At 45.7% G+C, this 18,901-nt stretch overlaps 1 protein-coding gene across 1 annotated transcript in view; it reads right to left on the bottom strand.

The window, feature by feature from the left end:
- LOC108440594 (zinc finger protein 658B-like) overlaps positions 1-15,764 on the bottom strand; it is a 30,926-nt gene extending 15,162 nt beyond the window's left edge. The window contains exons 1-2 of the mRNA XM_037540207.1: positions 15,696-15,764; positions 13,173-14,006 (exon numbers count right to left, since the gene is read on the bottom strand). Of these exons, the coding sequence (XP_037396104.1) occupies positions 13,173-14,006; positions 15,696-15,728 (867 nt within the window). The 5' untranslated portion in view covers positions 15,729-15,764. The remainder of the gene's footprint in view (positions 1-13,172; positions 14,007-15,695) is intronic.
- Between the last annotated feature and the right edge of the window lie 3,137 nt (positions 15,765-18,901).

Genomic DNA, 18,901 nt, shown 5'->3' with positions numbered 1-18,901 from the left:
GCCTGTAATTAGACAAAACAGCGACATCAAGATTTGGTTTCTTGATCAGGGGTTTGATAACTGCTAGTTTAAAAGCTTTGGGTACATGGCCCAGACTGAGGGACGAGTTTACTACAGTTAAAAGAGGGTTTATAATAACCGGCAGTACTTCTTTGAGTAATTTTGAGGGAATTGCATCGAGTGTGCAGGTTGTGCAATTTGCAGAGGAGATAATCTTCTCTAGCTCTAGCCGTGGGTGTCACGGTTGGCTCCTCCCAGTCCTGTCCATGTGTTCTTGTTTTGGTTTGTAACTCCGCCCCTGATTGTTTTCACCTGTCCCTCATTGTTCCATGTATTTAAGCCCTGTGTTTGCCCTTTGCGTTTGCCAGTCTTTGTACCTTTTGTATTGTATCTTTGTATCGTTGTACCTGGTCTTTGTTTGTGTTGGTTCTGGTTGTTTTCGTCATGTCTTACCCTCGATCTGTCCGTGTCGGCTCATTGACCCTGGACTGTTCTGACTACGACCCTGGATTTGCCCGTAATAAATCTCGCTTATCTCCGCGTATGCGTCCGCCTCCTCGCTCCCCCTTACAGAAAGACTGGCCACCACAGGACGCAGCAGGTAAGCGAGACTCCGGCATGTGGTTGTTCCGTTGGGACGAAACTCCGGCTGTTTTAAAGCAGCCCGAGTTCGCTGTGTCCCAACGCCACCAAGCCGGAGACAGCAAATCCCCTGGCGCTGAGGGAACACGAGCGTCTCGTCGGTCCCGCAAGAAAGCGGAGGGCCTTCCCGCCTTGTGTCCGGGCGACGAGAGCTCAGGTAAGCGCCTTGGGTCTGCCCGTCTTGAGCGCCACTGCAGGGAGGAGCGACCTGCAGTGCAAGACGGTGTCAGACGGCAGGAGCATTCAGATGACCCGTTTTTTGGTACACGGCTCGTTCGCAAGCGTCACTGCGAGCTGCCAATCGCTCGAGTGAGCATTGGGAACGGCCGAGTGGGTCCAGTATCTGTGTGTTCCTCCAGGTTGGAGCAGAGGCCCCCAGCCCGAAGGCTTGATCCCGTGGCCGCACCCCGCGGCACTTCTGATCCCGTGGCCGCACCCCGCGGCACTTCTGATCCCGTGGCCGCGGCACGCCTGCGCCTCCGGACCCGCCGCCAGTCGCCGCGCCTCCGGACCCGCCGCCAGTCGCCGCGCCTCCGGACCCGCCGCCAGTCGCCGCGCCTCCGGACCCGCCGCCAGTCGCCGCGCCTCCGGACCCGCCGCCAGTCTCCGTGGACGTCGCAGCAGGCCCCGCGCCTGCCTCCGTGGACGTCGCAGCAGGCCCCGCGCCTGCCTCCGTGGACGTCGCAGCAGGCCCCGCGCCTGCCTCCGTGGACGTCGCAGCAGGCCCCGCGCCTGCCTCCGTGGACGTCGCAGCAGGCCCCGCGCCTGCCTCCGTGGACGTCGCAGCAGGCCCCGCGCCTGCCTCCGTGGACGTCGCAGCAGGCCCCGCGCCTGCCTCCGTGGACGTCGCAGCAGGCCCCGCGCCTGCCTCCGTGGACGTCGCAGCAGGCCCCGCGCCTGCCTCCGTGGACGTCGCAGCAGGCCCCGCGCCTGCCTCCGTGGACGTCGCAGCAGGCCCCGCGCCTGCCTCCGTGGACGTCGCAGCAGGCCCCGCGCCTGCCTCCGTGGACGTCGCAGCAGGCCCCGCGCCTGCCTCCGTGGACGTCGCAGCAGGCCCCGCGCCTGCCTCCGTGGACGTCGCAGCAGGCCCCGCGCCTGCCTCCGTGGACGTCGCAGCAGGCCCCGCGCCTGCCTCCGTGGACGTCGCAGCAGGCCCCGCGCCTGCCTCCGTGGACGTCGCAGCAGGCCCCGCGCCTGCCTCCGTGGACGTCGCAGCAGGCCCCGCGCCTGCCTCCGTGGACGTCGCAGCAGGCCCCGCGCCTGCCTCCGTGGACGTCGCAGCAGGCCCCGCGCCTGCCTCCGTGGACGTCGCAGCAGGCCCCGCGCCTGCCTCCGTGGACGTCGCAGCAGGCCCCGCGCCTGCCTCCGTGGACGTCGCAGCAGGCCCCGCGCCTGCCTCCGTGGACGTCGCAGCAGGCCCCGCGCCTGCCTCCGTGGACGTCGCAGCAGGCCCCGCGCCTGCCTCCGTGGACGTCGCAGCAGGCCCCGCGCCTGCCTCCGTGGACGTTGCATCCCCTTTGTTCCCTCCCATCCCGCCCTCGTCAGTGTCTGTTCCCCCTGGGCCCTCCGTTTCTGTCCCTGTTCCCTGTGGTCCTTCTGTGCCTCCTGTGTCTGTTTGCGTTCCTTTGTTTCTGCCTTGTTCTGTTCCTGGGTTTGTCCTGTTCCCTACTGTTGTGTCTGTCTCGGTTCCCGTTCCTGTTGTGGTTCCCGTTCCTGTGTCTCCTTTTGTTTCTGTTTCTGTTTCTGTCCCTGTTTCTGTTCCTGTGTCTGTCTTGGTGCCTGTTCCCCTGTCTTTTGCGTGGTCTGTTGTTCGTTCTTGTTTTCCTCGTCCTGTGTCTCCGGTCAGCGTCGTTTTTTTTGGTGTGCCTCCTCGTCCTCCCTCCGTTTTTTGTCCTCGTTCTGTTTCGTCTGTTCCTGTGCCTTGTGTGTCTCCGTCTGTTCCTGTGCCTTGTGGTTCTGTTCCTGTGCCTTGTGGTTCTGTTCCTGTGCCTTGTGGTTCTGTTCCTGCCTCTGTGCCCGTTCCTGCCTCTGTGCCCGTTCCTGCCTCTGTGCCCGATTCTGCCTCTGTGCCCGTTTAGTTTTGTCTTTCTCTGGGTTTCGCTTTTTTGTTGGGTTGGTTTGTTTTGTTCTGTGTGGCACGCCCGGTGTGCGTGCCTTTGGGGGGGGGTTCTGTCACGGTTGGCTCCTCCCAGTCCTGTCCATGTGTTCTTGTTTTGGTTTGTAACTCCGCCCCTGATTGTTTTCACCTGTCCCTCATTGTTCCATGTATTTAAGCCCTGTGTTTGCTCTTTGCGTTTGCCAGTCTTTGTACCTTTTGTATTGTATCATTGTATCGTTGTACCTGGTCTTTGTTTGTGTTGGTTCTGGTTGTTTTCGTCATGTCTTACCCTCGATCTGTCCGTGTCGGCTCATTGACCCTGGACTGTTCTGACTACAACCCTGGATTTGCCCGTAATAAATCTCGCTTATCTCCGCGTATGCGTCCGCCTCCTCGCTCCCCCTTACAGTGGGAGTGGGTGAAAAGTTTCCAGGCTCTTTTCTACAACTGTGTTTTGTTTTATATCACCCAAGTCAGATGACAGCCAAGTTGGATTTAATACTGTGGGTTGAATTTGTTGTCTAATATTTTCAATTTTATTATTAAAGAAGTCCATAAAAGCTTCACTGATGAGAGTCGCTAGGATTTCTGGTTCAGTACCTGCCTGATTTTTTGTGATTCGGGAAATCAGACTAAACAGAATTCTAGGATTATAAGACCTAGTGTCAAAACTAAATCTAACGTGTGACAACAGTAGTGTGTAGGCCCTGTTACATTTTGGGTAAAACCAACAGAGTCTAGAATTGAAGTAAATGCCTTTTTTAGTGAGTCATCTGCGTTCTCAAAGTGAATATTAAAATCTCCTACAATTATTACTTTATCGTTGCACACAGCCAGGTTTGCAGCGAAATCACTAAATTCTTTTAAAAATTCAGAGTAGGGCCCTGGTGGCCGGTAAATGTTAAATAATGAAAATGCGTTCTTTTCTGTGACCGGATTTGTAACATGAATGGGAAGGACCTCAAAGGAAGTGAAAGTGTCACATTGTTTCTGACTAATATCCAGAGTATTTTGGTATATTATACAGACTCCTCCCTTGCCTGATAATCTTGGCCTATGTGCATAATTATAGCCTACAGGCGTGGCTTCATTTAAAGCTGAATATTCATCAGGTCTAACCCACGTTTCAGTGAGACAGAAAATGTCAAATTTATGATTGCTTATAATTTCATTATAAGCGCCTGCCTCCGTGGACGTCGCAGCAGGCCCCGCGCCTGCCTCCGTGGACGTCGCAGCAGGCCCCGCGCCTGCCTCCGTGGACGTCGCAGCAGGCCCCGCGCCTGCCTCCGTGGACGTTGCATCCCCTTTGTTCCCTCCCATCCCGCCCTCGTCAGTGTCTGTTCCCCCTGGGCCCTCCGTTTCTGTCCCTGTTCCCTGTGGTCCTTCTGTGCCTCCTGTGTCTGTTTGCGTTCCTTTGTTTCTGCCTTGTTCTGTTCCTGGGTTTGTCCTGTTCCCTACTGTTGTGTCTGTCTCGGTTCCCGTTCCTGTTGTGGTTCCCGTTCCTGTGTCTCCTTTTGTTTCTGTTCCTGTTTCTGTTTCTGTCCCTGTTTCTGTTCCTGTGTCTGTCTTGGTGCCTGTTCCCCTGTCTTTTGCGTGGTCTGTTGTTCGTTCTTGTTTTCCTCGTCCTGTGTCTCCGGTCAGCGTCGTTTTTTTTGGTGTGCCTCCTCGTCCTCCCTCCGTTTTTTGTCCTCGTTCTGTTTCGTCTGTTCCTGTGCCTTGTGTGTCTCCGTCTGTTCCTGTGCCTTGTGGTTCTGTTCCTGTGCCTTGTGGTTCTGTTCCTGTGCCTTGTGGTTCCGTTCCTGCCTCTGTGCCCGTTCCTGCCTCTGTGCCCGTTCCTGCCTCTGTGCCCGATTCTGCCTCTGTGCCCGTTTAGTTTTGTCTTTCTCTGGGTTTCGCTTTTTTGTTGGGTTGGTTTGTTTTGTTCTGTGTGGCACGCCCGGTGTGCGTGCCTTTGGGGGGGGGTTCTGTCACGGTTGGCTCCTCCCAGTCCTGTCCATGTGTTCTTGTTTTGGTTTGTAACTCCGCCCCTGATTGTTTTCACCTGTCCCTCATTGTTCCATGTATTTAAGCCCTGTGTTTGCTCTTTGCGTTTGCCAGTCTTTGTACCTTTTGTATTGTATCATTGTATCGTTGTACCTGGTCTTTGTTTGTGTTGGTTCTGGTTGTTTTCGTCATGTCTTACCCTCGATCTGTCCGTGTCGGCTCATTGACCCTGGACTGTTCTGACTACAACCCTGGATTTGCCCGTAATAAATCTCGCTTATCTCCGCGTATGCGTCCGCCTCCTCGCTCCCCCTTACAGTGGGAGTGGGTGAAAAGTTTCCAGGCTCTTTTCTACAACTGTGTTTTGTTTTATATCACCCAAGTCAGATGACAGCCAAGTTGGATTTAATACTGTGGGTTGAATTTGTTGTCTAATATTTTCAATTTTATTATTAAAGAAGTCCATAAAAGCTTCACTGATGAGAGTCGCTAGGATTTCTGGTTCAGTACCTGCCTGATTTTTTGTGATTCGGGAAATCAGACTAAACAGAATTCTAGGATTATAAGACCTAGTGTCAAAACTAAATCTAACGTGTGACAACAGTAGTGTGTAGGCCCTGTTACATTTTGGGTAAAACCAACAGAGTCTAGAATTGAAGTAAATGCCTTTTTTAGTGAGTCATCTGCGTTCTCAAAGTGAATATTAAAATCTCCTACAATTATTACTTTATCGTTGCACACAGCCAGGTTTGCAGCGAAATCACTAAATTCTTTTAAAAATTCAGAGTAGGGCCCTGGTGGCCGGTAAATGTTAAATAATGAAAATGCGTTCTTTTCTGTGACCGGATTTGTAACATGAATGGGAAGGACCTCAAAGGAAGTGAAAGTGTCACATTGTTTCTGACTAATATCCAGAGTATTTTGGTATATTATACAGACTCCTCCCTTGCCTGATAATCTTGGCCTATGTGCATAATTATAGCCTACAGGCGTGGCTTCATTTAAAGCTGAATATTCATCAGGTCTAACCCACGTTTCAGTGAGACAGAAAATGTCAAATTTATGATTGCTTATAATTTCATTTATGATGACTGCTTTTGAGTTTAGTGATCTTATATTGAGTAGTCCAAATTTTAGATCTAAGGTGTTAGTGCTATCATCTGAATACGGATATATATTGATTAGGTTGTTTAAACAGGCTGATTGAGTTTTTCTATTATTTAAATTTAGTTTTAATTTGGGGCAAAGACACAGTCTCAATAAAATTGAACCTGGGTGACGCTTCATGGCGGATCACAGACGGTCAGTTTAGCCTGTCTGTCTGCGGCCTGGTCCCGGCTCTGGAGTGTCAGCAGCTATTTACACTACTCTGCCGACTAATCACCACAGAAAACTTTAGAAACCCTACAGCTTCCATCTGGGTTTAGTCATATTTTGATAACATAGTTTTTCAAGAATGACACTTTACGAGAACAGAATAGAAATGCTGAGAATTTATCTTTCATTTTTCCAAACTAAGAACTTTTACCAAAAAAAATAAAAATAAAATAATAATAAGACATTTGGCTGTAGCCCTAGACCAGAGGTTGCAACCCAACCCACAAAACTAAAACAGTTTCTTGTAAAACGTCTCTCAATGTTTGACTTTTACGAGGCTGAAGTCGCTTCTCATTCTCCAGCTTCTCGTTCAGACTTTTCCTGTTCCACCTTAAATGTGCCTGAGGCGCCACAATGTAACTGCTGCACCATTTACGGTGGAATGGGAAAATTCAAACAAGAAGCTGGAGAATGAGAAGCAACTTCAGCTTCACAACTTCTTAATGGCTGTGAGTTTCTCGCTGCAGATTAAACATATCAGGAAACCAGCTGGAGTGATTATAAACACTAAGTCCATTCGTCTCCAAATGATCAATGTTCGCCTTAAATCTCTCTCTTTGCCATTTCGTAGCTACTAATTAGGCAAGACTGTCGTTTGTGTCGCTATAGTGACCATCAGTCTGCGCTGATCTTCAGAGCTAAAGGGTTAATTATCATTTCTACATTAACTCCAGATGGAGCCGCATGGTGGCGACCCTTGCCCGAGGTCTAATAAAGCACTTGAAATTGACAGATCTTAAAATGCTTTTCCTCCCTTACATGAAATAAATCTTTCATTTTATAAAGAATGTACTTTTGTTTGACTGATTGATCTTTAAAACTTACTAGCTACACCCCAAACCTGTGTATGCGCTCCCCACCAATACCACTGTGGTCAGCAATACTGCTGACACCACTTAATGAAATTATACAAACATCACTGAACTTGTGTATTCATGTGAACAATCAGTTCATTGGTTTCACTAAAGTACTTAAAAAGCAAAAAATGTACATTAAAATTTAGGACACACGTAAAAAATAAAAGGTTCTTTAGCAAAGGCAATGGTTCTATTTAGATCTACTTAGTTCCACACAGAACCATTACATGCTTAAATGGTTCTTTGCATATTGAAATGATAAGAGAATGTGTTGTAAATGGTTCTATACAGTTATGTTGTTGTTGTTACAATGTCAAGCTTGTGTGCAATAGCAGAACCCAGAGCCGGCCCTGCCCAATGTGGTGCCCTAGGCGAGATTTTGGTTGGTGCCTCCTGCATCATCAATCATCGGGTTTATACACTCACACAGACACTGCAAAGCTTTGTTTTTGAGGTTTTTTTTAATTTTAGAACGAAAACAACAGTAAAACAGTAAAATCAGTGTTAATGAAACAAATAAAGAGTAAACGAGTTATAAATATAACCGTATAACAATAAATAAACATAAAGGTGTTGCACAAAAAATATTTTTAAACTATTTTACATAAAGTAGTGCAGAGAACAACTTTCTGCTTATTGTAGAGAGTCTCTAATCAGCATTAGTGAAAACGGGGGGGGGGTCTTTTCAAATTTCTTTAATGAGTTTAGGGAAGGGGGTAACTGACACTATCACTTGCTAGCTAGTAACTATTTTTCTGAAGGGAACTTTTACTGTACAACATACACATGGTTAATTCACCATATTATATTACCTCTGTTTTTTTTGCCGCCTTTCTTCCTCCTCTTTTCTCCTTTGTCTGCCCTGGGCACCAGAGGACTTCTGCCTTTTAGACATCTTTACGGGGAGATGTCACTCACTCTGTGGCGTTGTCTTTTTCCTCACAGAGAAACAGTAACGAGGTGCGCAGAGCGTGCGGGGGTGGGGGGGGCACGGGTGATAGGTGTTGTGTGTTATTATAATAATTATTAATTTGACTAATATTATTAAACAGTGAAGTTATGATTATGTGGACTTTGCTTGTTTTCATATTTATTAATCGTTCATTTGTGTAAAAAAAAAAAAAAAAAAAAAAAAAAAAAAAAAATGCCGGCGAGCGCCCCCCTGGACAGACGGCGCCATTAGCATTTGCCTATATCGCCTAATGGAAGGGCCGGCCCTGGCAGAACCATATTTAACACAATCTCCATCAGTCTGAACGGGGTGATGAGAGCTCTCTGTGTTGGTGCTGTGAGGATCTGTACTGCTGCGTTCTGTACAGGTTCTGGAGGGTGGACTGTTTTCTCCAGTAAGAAGACCATTACAGTGATCAACTCTGCTGAACAAATGCTACAAGTTTCTCTGTGTTGCTCTGAGAAAAGGCAGATCTCAAATGAGTAAAAACAACTTTGTTTTCCACAAAGCAGCTTCCTCTGAATTTTAATACCAATAATTTATTGTGCAAGTGGGAAAAAAAAACATTGACTGCTGCTAAGCTTGTCAGTCCCTTTTCTTGCAGAAGGAAAGAAAATGTGGGATTACAGATCACCCCCCCATATCAGGTTTTGTGAGGTAACATGTACAAAGAGAAAAGCAAAGACCCTAAAACTGAACCCAGTAAAACCTTGTGATCAACTGCATCCGAACTTGCACCAAGACCCTGAAAGACCAAGACAGAAGGATTCTGTACATCAGCACAAAGGCCAAGGGCATTCAGAACATGACTGGAATTTCATCATTTGAAAACTACTTTCTCTAAAACTACTTTAAATATGAAGTTTTAAAAGACCTGTAAAATAATTGAGCAAAACCCAGGCTACTCTTTTTTTTTTTTTTTTTTTAATGAAGGCTTCTCCATGGCAGCATTAAAAGCATCTGGAAAAACAACTGTTTCACTGTTTAACTTCAGCAATCTCGAAAGAGTAAAAACTACTTCCTCAAATTTTAGTACCAAGAATTAGTATTTGTTTTTTTTCTTTACTTAATTGAGGAAAAAACTGAGACACAAGTGAGAAGCATCTGACACACAGCTTGTAAACCTGTCAAGAGCTTAGATTTTCACAAGGAATGGAAATGTATGATTGCACATCAAACCCATATCAGGTTTCGTGTGGCAGCACGTACAAAGAGAAAAGCAAAGGCCCTAAAACTGAATCTTGGGGTACCCCAATCAAGAAGTATGCAGTTTTCATGACGATGGATTAGAATCTTGTGATCAACTGCATCTGCATTTGTGCCAAGGCCCTAAAAGACCAAAAGAGATGGATTCTGTGCATCAGCACAAAGCCTGAGTGCATTTACAACACTGTCTCAATACTCAACACAACAAAAACTTGACTGGAATTTCATTATTTTACAACAACTTTCTCTAAAACTACTTACAAAAAAAAAAAGCTGTAAAATAGCTTGCAGCAAAACCCAGCCTACTCTTTTTTAATAAAGGACAGTTTTAAAAGCATCTGGAAAAGCAACCGTTTCACTGTCAACAGTGAAAACTTGATTTTGCACACAATAACCATTTTTAAAAAGCCACAGAGGTGGGCGATATGGCAAAAATATTGCAATAATTCAAGAAATTTTAGTGATATATGATGCGTCACCATATGTACTTTTTCAGACATCTGATCACCTGGAACCGAGAAAGAAAGAAAAAAAAAAGAGAACCAGGAGTGCTTCATTGTAAAAAATACTATAAACTGTGAACACAACCATTTTTATTCAATATTCTCCCAAAATCCTGTGAAACGGGACTAAACTTGCTCTCTTTATAATGCAACATGCAGTTGGTCAGTGTCTACAAGTACTGATGACATTTGTGACATGTTCAGAAAAGCACACTGTATTATATTATGGCATAATTGATCATGATAATGAAAAATTGTCAGATTACCCGGACCCAATGTCACACTTGTCAGTCTTCAGTTCGGGCAGCCGCTTCAGCACTTAAATACAGGGCGATCCAAAAAAATAATCCGACTTGAAAGTGCCATATTTTTACAATCACGAGGTGCTGAGGAACCAAGCACAATCCAATTGAAAGAGGTGGTCATAGAGTTTCTGACTGTCAGTCTGGCATTGAACTTCCAACAGCTCACAGTGTTCGTTGTTGGTACCAACAGTTCCAAGAAAAAGGTCACCAGCATCACCAGATCTCACGTCGTGTGGCATTTTTGTGGGGAGGCGTTGATCTCCGAAATCGCACTGAAAGAGCCGTGAGGGCAGCGACACCCGACACGCTCAATCCAGTATGGGATGAGTTTGACTGTGGTGTTGATGTCATCCATACAGCTGGAGGATGTTCAGACTGAGACCTTGTACAACTACATAAACTTTATGCTCATTTAAACCATTTACAGTTCACTGCATTGATCTGTAATGATTTACAGGTGAAATAAATCATTTAGAAATCGGATTAATCTTTTTTAATCACCCTGTACACTTGTGGACAGAATTTTGGAGAATGTGCATAAATTTTGGTTTTCACCAAGTTTGCTGCCTCAGTTTTTTTAGAACCTTTTGTCAGATGTTTATATGGTATAATGAAGTACAATTATAAGCATTCCATACATGTGTTAACTTTTTGTTGACAAATACAACCAGTTTAAGCAAAGACTTAATATTTACAGTCTTGACCCTTCTTCTTTAAGATTTCTGCAATTCGCCTCAGCATGCTGGATATCAGCTTCTGGGCAAAATCTTGAATGATGGCAACCCATTCTTGCCTAATCAGTGCTTGGAGTTGATCACAGTTTCTGGGTTTTTGTTTGTCCACCCTCTTTTTTAAGATTGACTACAGGTTTGCAACGGGACTGAGATCTGGTGAGTTTCCTGGCCATGGACTCAAAATTTTAATGTTTTGTTCACCAAGCCACTTGGTTATCACTTTTGCCTTGTGGCATGGTGCTCCATCATGCTGGAAAAAGCATTGTTCATCTCCAAATTGCTCCTGGATTGTTGGGAGAAGCTGCTCTTGGAGGATGCTCTTAAAGAAGAAGGGTCAACACTGTAAATATTAAGTCTTTGCTTAAACTGGATGTATTTGTAAATAAAAAGATAACATGTATGCAATGCTTATAATTGTATGGTAATGGTATAATCTTCATTATAATCACAGAAACATCTGACAAAAGGTTCTTAAAAAAGCTGTGTCAGCAAACTTTGTGAAAACCAAAATTTATGCCAAATATATCTCATTAGATAATTAGCAAGGTCTTCCAGCCGGGAATTTCGAGCATCAGACGAGAGAAAATGCTCATCTCAGAGAAGCTACAGCCTGGAGGGAACCCAGTCTGACATGCTAGTCATTAATTTGTCTACTAACCACTTTAAGCTCCTGTCAGATATAAGAAACAAATCTGATTCTGATTTCTGCAGTGCGGACAAAGCATCGACAGCCAGGGATCTAGATAGATAATCTATTTAAATCGGTCACTTTAGGCTGATCCTTTAACAGTTACATACAACAAACAAAAAAATTATTAATTAAACATTAAACTGGCAGCAAACCGTCCTCTATAATTTCACGATCCCGACAGGACTAATGTGAAAAGTCCAGTGTCGACCGTGTTTTGCAGACATTACTAGCTCCATCCACACGTTCCAGCTTGGCACAACTACAATTAGGGTGACCAAAGCCAAGCAGGTACTTGGGTATAGTCCAGAGAAACATGCGATCAGAGGTGGGCGATACAGCAACAACACAATATTGTGATACTTTTTAAATTTTCATAACAAGCGATGCGTGACAATATTTATTTTTTCAGACATGTGGTCAGTTGGAGCAGAGTAAAAAAAGTGTGCTACATTTTTAAAAATACTACAAAAAATGAAGTACACTTAATTTTATTCTCATTTTTATGTCATTTTTAAATAACAAAAAAATCCTTATTCATTAAAAATTAGTTCCTTGTTTAAACGGCTTTGTTCTTTTATTCATACGACTCTCACCGTTTTATGCATTTTGTGCTCCTTTTCTATTATTACTATTATAGACTCCGCCTCTCTGGGAGGCTTCATTTATGCCCAATTATGTTACTGACCTGTTCACAATCAACCACCAGATGTTTTTTGTTTAACATTACACAACTTTATCAGCCTTTTGTGGCCACATCCCAACTTTTTTGGAACATGTTGTTGGCATCAAATTCAAAATTCTATTTTTCTTTTTTCAAAAAAGCATTAAAATTTCTCAGTTTCAACATTTTATTTGTTGTCTTTGTACTACTTATTATTATTAATAATAAATGGGCCTAATTTTGCACTCTTTATAATGACACAGGTAGTTGGGTCAGTGTTCTACATACTGACAGCATGTCCGATAGGTTCAAAAAAGCATATTGTATTATAATGTGAATTAATTCATCACATTAACGATATATAAGGTCATATCGTCCAGCCCTATGTGATCATGTACCGTCCTGCACGGTCCAGTGGAATAACACCATTAGATGATGATGATTCTAATGAGAGTCATGATCAAGTTCCCTCCTCTGTCTCAGGCTACGTTCACATTACTAGGCTGAAGTGACACAAATCAGCTTTTCTGCCCTAACGTGACTGAAATCTGATGTTTTCAGAGCTGTGTGGATGCACAAATCCAATCTTAGATCCTAGATCGGATACGTATCCGACCTTAATGTGACGCTCAGATCGGAATCCATGTGCTTTTTCTCCACTGCGCTGTGCCATCATTCAGCTTTACCATGACAACAGTGCTGAACAGACGTTAAAGCCTGTAAATGGTGGAAAAGCAGCTCAGCTCACCCTTTTCTCCTTCGTCTGGCTCTAATAATGAAGCTGAGAGCTGATCAGAGTTAATGATCTTCTCAGCGAAGCTCGTTATGCTTGTTAGTTTGTGCTGGTGATGCAGTGATTCAGTCACGTGACGTTATTGAGTAGGAGGAGCTCATGAGGGTTATTTCTGGATGCCGGTTTGTTCAGATTAACGACAGATTTGAATCGCTTACCTAAACGAGTGTGAACCATCGAGTCAGAGAGATCGGATTTGAGGAAAAAATTTCGGATTTGAGAAACGAGGCTTGTAATGTGAACGTAGCTTTAATGCACTTGCAGCGTTTGAATGCCCAAAGTTGCGTCCACACTCTGAGGAATAATATGGTTTAGCTCCTGTATGAACGCAATAGTGCAACTCCAGATCCTGCCCCCCCCATCACATTCAGTCATATGGCTCCTCTCCTGTGTGGACGCACTGGTGTCTCTGGAGGCCACTCTTCAGAGTAAAACTCTTCCCGCAGTCCGAGCAGCGATACAGCCTCTCCGTCTTGTGACTGCGCAGGTGTAGTTTGAGATTGCTATGCTGTATAAAGCTCTTCCCGCAGTACGAGCAGTAATACGGTCTCTCTCCTGTGTGAATGCGCTGGTGTCTCTGGAGGCTGCTCCTCAGACTGAAACTCTTCCCACATTCCGAGCAAATGTACGGCTTCTCTCCAGTGTGGACACGCTCGTGTTTTCTGAGGGTGCCTCTCTGTCTAAAACTCATCCCACAGAACACGCAGTCGTATGGCTTCTCTCCCGTGTGGATGCGCTGGTGCTCTTTCAAACTTATCTGCTGATTAAAACTCTTCCCGCATTCCGAGCACTGATACGGCTTTTCTCCCGTGTGAACGCGCTGGTGTATCTGGAGGTGGTTCAGTGTGATGAAACCCTTCCCGCACTCCGAGCAGAGATAAGGCCTCTCTCCCGTGTGAATGCGCCGGTGTGTCTGGAGGTTACCCAGTTTGGTGAAATTCTTACCGCACTCCGAGCAGTGGTAGAATATATCCATGTCCGGATCTTTCTGAGTTCGTCTGGAAGGCGCTCCAGCACAGAGAGCGTCAGAAGTCACTTGCTGGGAACTGCAGCTTTCTCCGAAGTCGATGTTCTCAACTTTAATGTCTTCTGTTTTCAGCAGTGTGACATATTCTTCTTTGGAGGCTTCTCCTGAGGCGTCTGCGGAGGTGAGCCATGTAGGGAAGTGGACAGGGGAAGAGTCGTAACAGGACGCCATTCTTTTCTGGATAATAGAGAATGAAAAAAATGGGAAAAGCATCAAAAGGATGCAAAAAAATGACATCTTGGCAAGTATATATACACCGATCAGGCATAATGTTATGACCACCTCCTTGTTTCTCTGCTCATTATCCATTTTATCAGCTCCACTTACTGTATAGCTGCACTTTGTAGTTCTACAGTTACAGACTGTAGTCCATCTGTTTCTCTGATACTTTGTTACCCCCTTTTACCCTGTTCTTCAGTGGTCTGGACCCCCACGGACCCTCACAGAGCAGGTACTATTTGGGTGGTGGGTCATTCTCAACACTGACGTGGTGGTGGTGTGTTAGTGTGCGTTGCGCTAGTGAGAGTGAATCAGACACAGCAGTGCTGCTGGAGTTTTTAAACACTGTGTCCACTCACTGTCCACTCTATTAGACACTCCTATCTTGTCGGTCCACCTTGTAGCTGTAAAGTCAGAGATGACAGCTCATCTGCTGCTGCACAGTTTATATTGGTCATCCTCTAGTCCTTCATCAGTGGTCACAGGACGCTGCTCACAGGACGCTGGTGGGTGGATATTTTTGGTGGGTGGACTTCTCAGTCCAGCAGCGACACTGAAGTGTTTAAATCTCCAGCAGCACTGCTGTGTCTGATCCACTCAGACCAGCACAACACACACTAAAACACCACCACCACTACCACCACATCAGTGTTACTGCAGTGCTGAGAATGACCCACCATCCAAATAGTATCTGCTCTGTGAGGGTCCATGGGGGTCCTATGACCTAGCTTCAACTTGCCTTACCTTAGAAATATAACACAGTCCTGGACCCACCAGTTTACATCTTGACATCTTGAATTTTTTCCTAAATCTTAATAATTTAGCCCATCAATATCACGTCCCTTTTAACAGAAAATCTGGGAAAACATACATTTATTAAAAACATCCTAAAGACTTTTATTTTGAAAGGCCTTTTCTTATTAAATGTTATTGCTCTGTATTGTTATATTGTATTTAATTTACCTTTGTAGCACCTTGAGATATTCACTTTAACGAAAAGTACATTATTATTAAAATGTATTGTTGTTATTATTTTCTCTGGGTACTATTTTGCCTCAGAAGGCCTTACATGTATCCCTCCACCATGAGTTCAGCGCTAAAAATCTTCTCGAAACTATTTCAGACATCAGGCGGCATATTCATAATCATTTCATGCAATATTTCTCTGTAACTGAGCGACTTCGAATGGCTTTGTTTACATCTTAACAATGTAATTGTTAACCGAAGAAGTCGGTTTCCTATTCGAATTTTCCCGTTCCACCTTAAATGCTGCAGCAGTCACATCCTGGCGCCTGATGCCACAATGTAAGACTGCACCGTTTAAGGTGGAACGGGAAAATTCGAACAAGAAGCTATTAAGATGAGCTAACCTAGCTGGCCGAAAGTGCCAAGTCCTGCTCCTGTGTTACTTCACGACTCCTGATGTTTTAAAAAACCGAACCATTCTGCGAAGATGAAGGAAAAACGCGGTATAAACGGTCGAAGTTATCGCACCTTCAGCAGCGCAGCTCCGGCTTTTCTATCAACACTACCCGCTGTAGCGCAGCAGGCTCTTCTTCTGCTCTGTATTAGTGCATGAGAACCGCAGTTACACACTTAGCGCCACCACTCGGACTCGGATCTCTACAGAGACAGATATACACACACCTCGATGCCGGAGAAGGGTCCGGCTGGAATCATGCACCGCCAGCTTCACAGCCGGTTTCCTATTCCCACCCATTATAGCAAAAACAGGCCTGCTGAACTGCAGAGGACGCCCGCGAGCGAATCCTCAATCAATGGGAGTGAATGGAACCCAACGGCTAAAAACGAAGTTAAAATAGTTTCTAATCACTGAACTAGAATTTTCCTTTAATTTTACACAGTAGAAGGATGGATTTCCCTGAAAGACTAAGAAATCTTATCCATATATTTCACTTTTTTCTACAGTAAACGGATTTCAGGAAGAGGGAGGCGGGCTTCACTGCTAGAGCGTGATGATTGAAGGGCGAGCGGAGCAGCTCATTGGCTGTTCGCGCTCACAGACATACATGAGGCGCCGTTTTAAACTCCATCCATCCATCCATCCATCCATTTTCTAAGCCGCTTCTCCGTCAGGGTCGCGGGGGGATGCTGGAACCTATCCCAGCAGTCTTCGGGCGGAAGGCAGGATACACCCTGGACAGGTCGCTAGTCCATCGCAGGGCAGACAGACAGACACAGACAGTCACTCACACCCAGGGGCAGTGTAGCATGTCCAATCAGCCTGACTGCATGTCTTTGGACTGTGGGAGGAAACCGGAGAACCCGGAGGAAACCCACGCAGACACGGGGAGAACAAACTCCACACAGAGAGGACCCTGGCTCAGAGAGTGACGCCCACTTTCACGAGTTTGGTTTTTCCGCCTTCGTGTTAGAACTTCCGGTCAGCTACTTGGCTAGCTAGCTACAAGAAACAAAATGCACAAGGTTACATGGGGGGAGACCAAAGAAGCAATAAAAAGCTCGAATGGGACAACATTACCTCACCCAAGGGTCAGAACACAGTGGGTGGATGAGATGAAAGGGTGGTCTGAGGTTACCTATGGCAACATTTTCAATTATTTTGTACTGTCGGGAGACGTCGACGGTTCGGCGATGAAAAACTATAAAGGTTAGAGATACTGAAAAGATACTGAAAAATTAAATGCAGATACAAAATAATGCATAGTGAAGACTGAATAGTTCATAGTAGTCACTAAATATTAATTGTAGATAAATAATCTACAATAATCTAAATCTAAATAATCCACCATGGATACTGAATATTCATAGTGGACAGTACAAAATTCATAGTTATTACATGATAATTTGTAATAGATAGTGTATAATTCATAGCACAAAAAATCATAGGAATCACCACATGTTAATAATAGACACTGTAAAATGCATAGTCGATACTGAATAATTCATAATAAAGACTGATTCATGTGTGAGTGTTTCAGTAGCGTGTCCGAGTGTTTCAGTGGCATGTGTGAGTGTTTCAGTGGTGTGTGTGAGTGTTTCAGTGGCTTGTGTGAGTGTTTCAGTGGCGTGTGCGAGTGTTTCAGTGGCGTGTGCGAGTGTTTCAGTGGCTTGTGCGAGTGTTTCAGTGGCGTGTGCGAGTGTTTCAGTGGCTTGTGCGAGTGTTTCAGTGCCGTGTGCGAGTGTTTCAGTGCCGTGTGCGAGTGTTTCAGTGCCGTGTGCGAGTGTTTCAGTGGTGTGTCCGAGTGTTTCAGTGGCTTGTTTGAGTGTTTCAGTGGCGTGTGTGAGTGTTTCAGTGGCGTGTGCGAGTGTTTCAGTGGCGTGTGCGAGTGTTTCATTGGCGTGTGCGAGTGTTTCAGTGGCATGAGAGAGTGTTTCATTGGCGTGTGTGAGTGTTTCAGTGGCATGAGCGAGTGTATCAGTGGCGTGTGTGAGTGTTTCAGTGGCATGTGAGTGTTTCAATGGCATGAGCGAGTGTATCAGTGGCTTGTGTGAGTGTTTCAGTGGCATGAGCGAGTGTTTCATTGGCGTGTGCGAGTGTTTCATTGGCGTGTGTGAGTGTTTCAGTGGCGTGTGAGTGTTTCATTGGCGTGTGTGAGTGTTTCATTGGCGTGTGTGAGTGTTTCAGTGGCGTGTGAGAGTGTTACAGTGGCGTGAGCGAGTGTTTCAGTGGCGTGTGTGAGTGTTTCCGTGGCTTGTGTGAGTGTTTCATTGGCGTGTGTGAGTGTTTAAGTGGCGTGTGCGAGTGTTTCATTGGCGTGTGCGAGTATTTCAGTGGCATGAGCGAGTGTTTCATTGGCGTGTGTGAGTGTTTCTCTTGTGTGTTTGAGTGGCGTCTGTGTGTTTGAGTGGCGTCTGAGTGTTTCAGTGGCGTGAGCAAGCGTTTCATTGGCGTGTGCGAGTGTTTCAGTGGCGTGTGAGAGTGTTTCAGTGGCGTGTGAGAGTGTTTCCGTGGCTTTTGTGAGTGTTTCATTGGCATGTGTGAGTGTTTAAGTGGCGTGTGCGAGTGTTTCATTGGCGTGTGCAAGTGTTTCATTGGCATGTGTGAGAGTGTTTCAGTGGCGTGTGAGAGTGTTTCATTGGCGTGTGTGAGTGTTTCAGTGGCGTGTGTGAGTGTTTCAGTGGCTTCTGTGAGTGTTTCATTGGCGTGTGTGAGTGTTTCATTGGCGTGTGTGAGTGTTTCAGTGGCGTGTGAGAGTGTTTCATTGGCGTGTGTGAGTGTTTCATTGGCGTGTGCGAGTGTTTCAGTGGCGTGTGAGAGTGTTTCAGTGGCGTGTGAGAGTGTTTCATTGGCGTGTGTGAGTGTTTCATTGGCGTGTGTGAGTGTTTCAGTAGTGTGAGCGAGCGTTTCATTGGCGTGTGCGAGTGTTTCAGTGGCGTGTGTGAGTGTTTCAGTGGCTTCTGTGAGTGTTTCATTGGCGTGTGTGAGTGTTTCATTGGCGTGTGTGAGTGTTTCAGTAGTGTGAGCGAGCGTTTCATTGGCGTGTGCGAGTGTTTCAGTGGCGTGTGTTTCAGTGGTATGAGCGAGTATTTCATTGGCGTGTGTGAGTGTTTAAGTGGCGTGTATGAGTGTTTCAGTGGCATGAGCGAGCGTTTCACTTGCGTTTGTGAGTGTTTCAGTGGCGTGTGAGAGTGTTTCAGTAGCGTGTTCGAGTGTTTCAGTGGCGTGTGAGTGTTTCAGTGGCGTGAGCGAGTGTTTCATTGGTGTGTGTGAATGTTTCAGTGGCGTGTGAGTGTTTCAGTGGCGTGTGAGAGTGTTTCATTGGCATGTGTGAGTGTTTCAGTGGCGTGTGAGAGTGTTTCCGTGGCTTGTGTGAGTGTTTCAGTGGCTTCTGTGAGTGTTTCATTGGCGTGTGTGAGTGTTTAAGTGC

Source organism: Pygocentrus nattereri, chromosome 7 (assembly GCF_015220715.1).
Source record: "Pygocentrus nattereri isolate fPygNat1 chromosome 7, fPygNat1.pri, whole genome shotgun sequence".
Classification (NCBI taxonomy): Eukaryota; Metazoa; Chordata; class Actinopteri; order Characiformes; family Serrasalmidae; genus Pygocentrus; species Pygocentrus nattereri.
The sequence above is the reverse complement of the archived record's forward strand: the minus strand, read 5'-3'. Positions and strand labels throughout refer to the sequence as shown.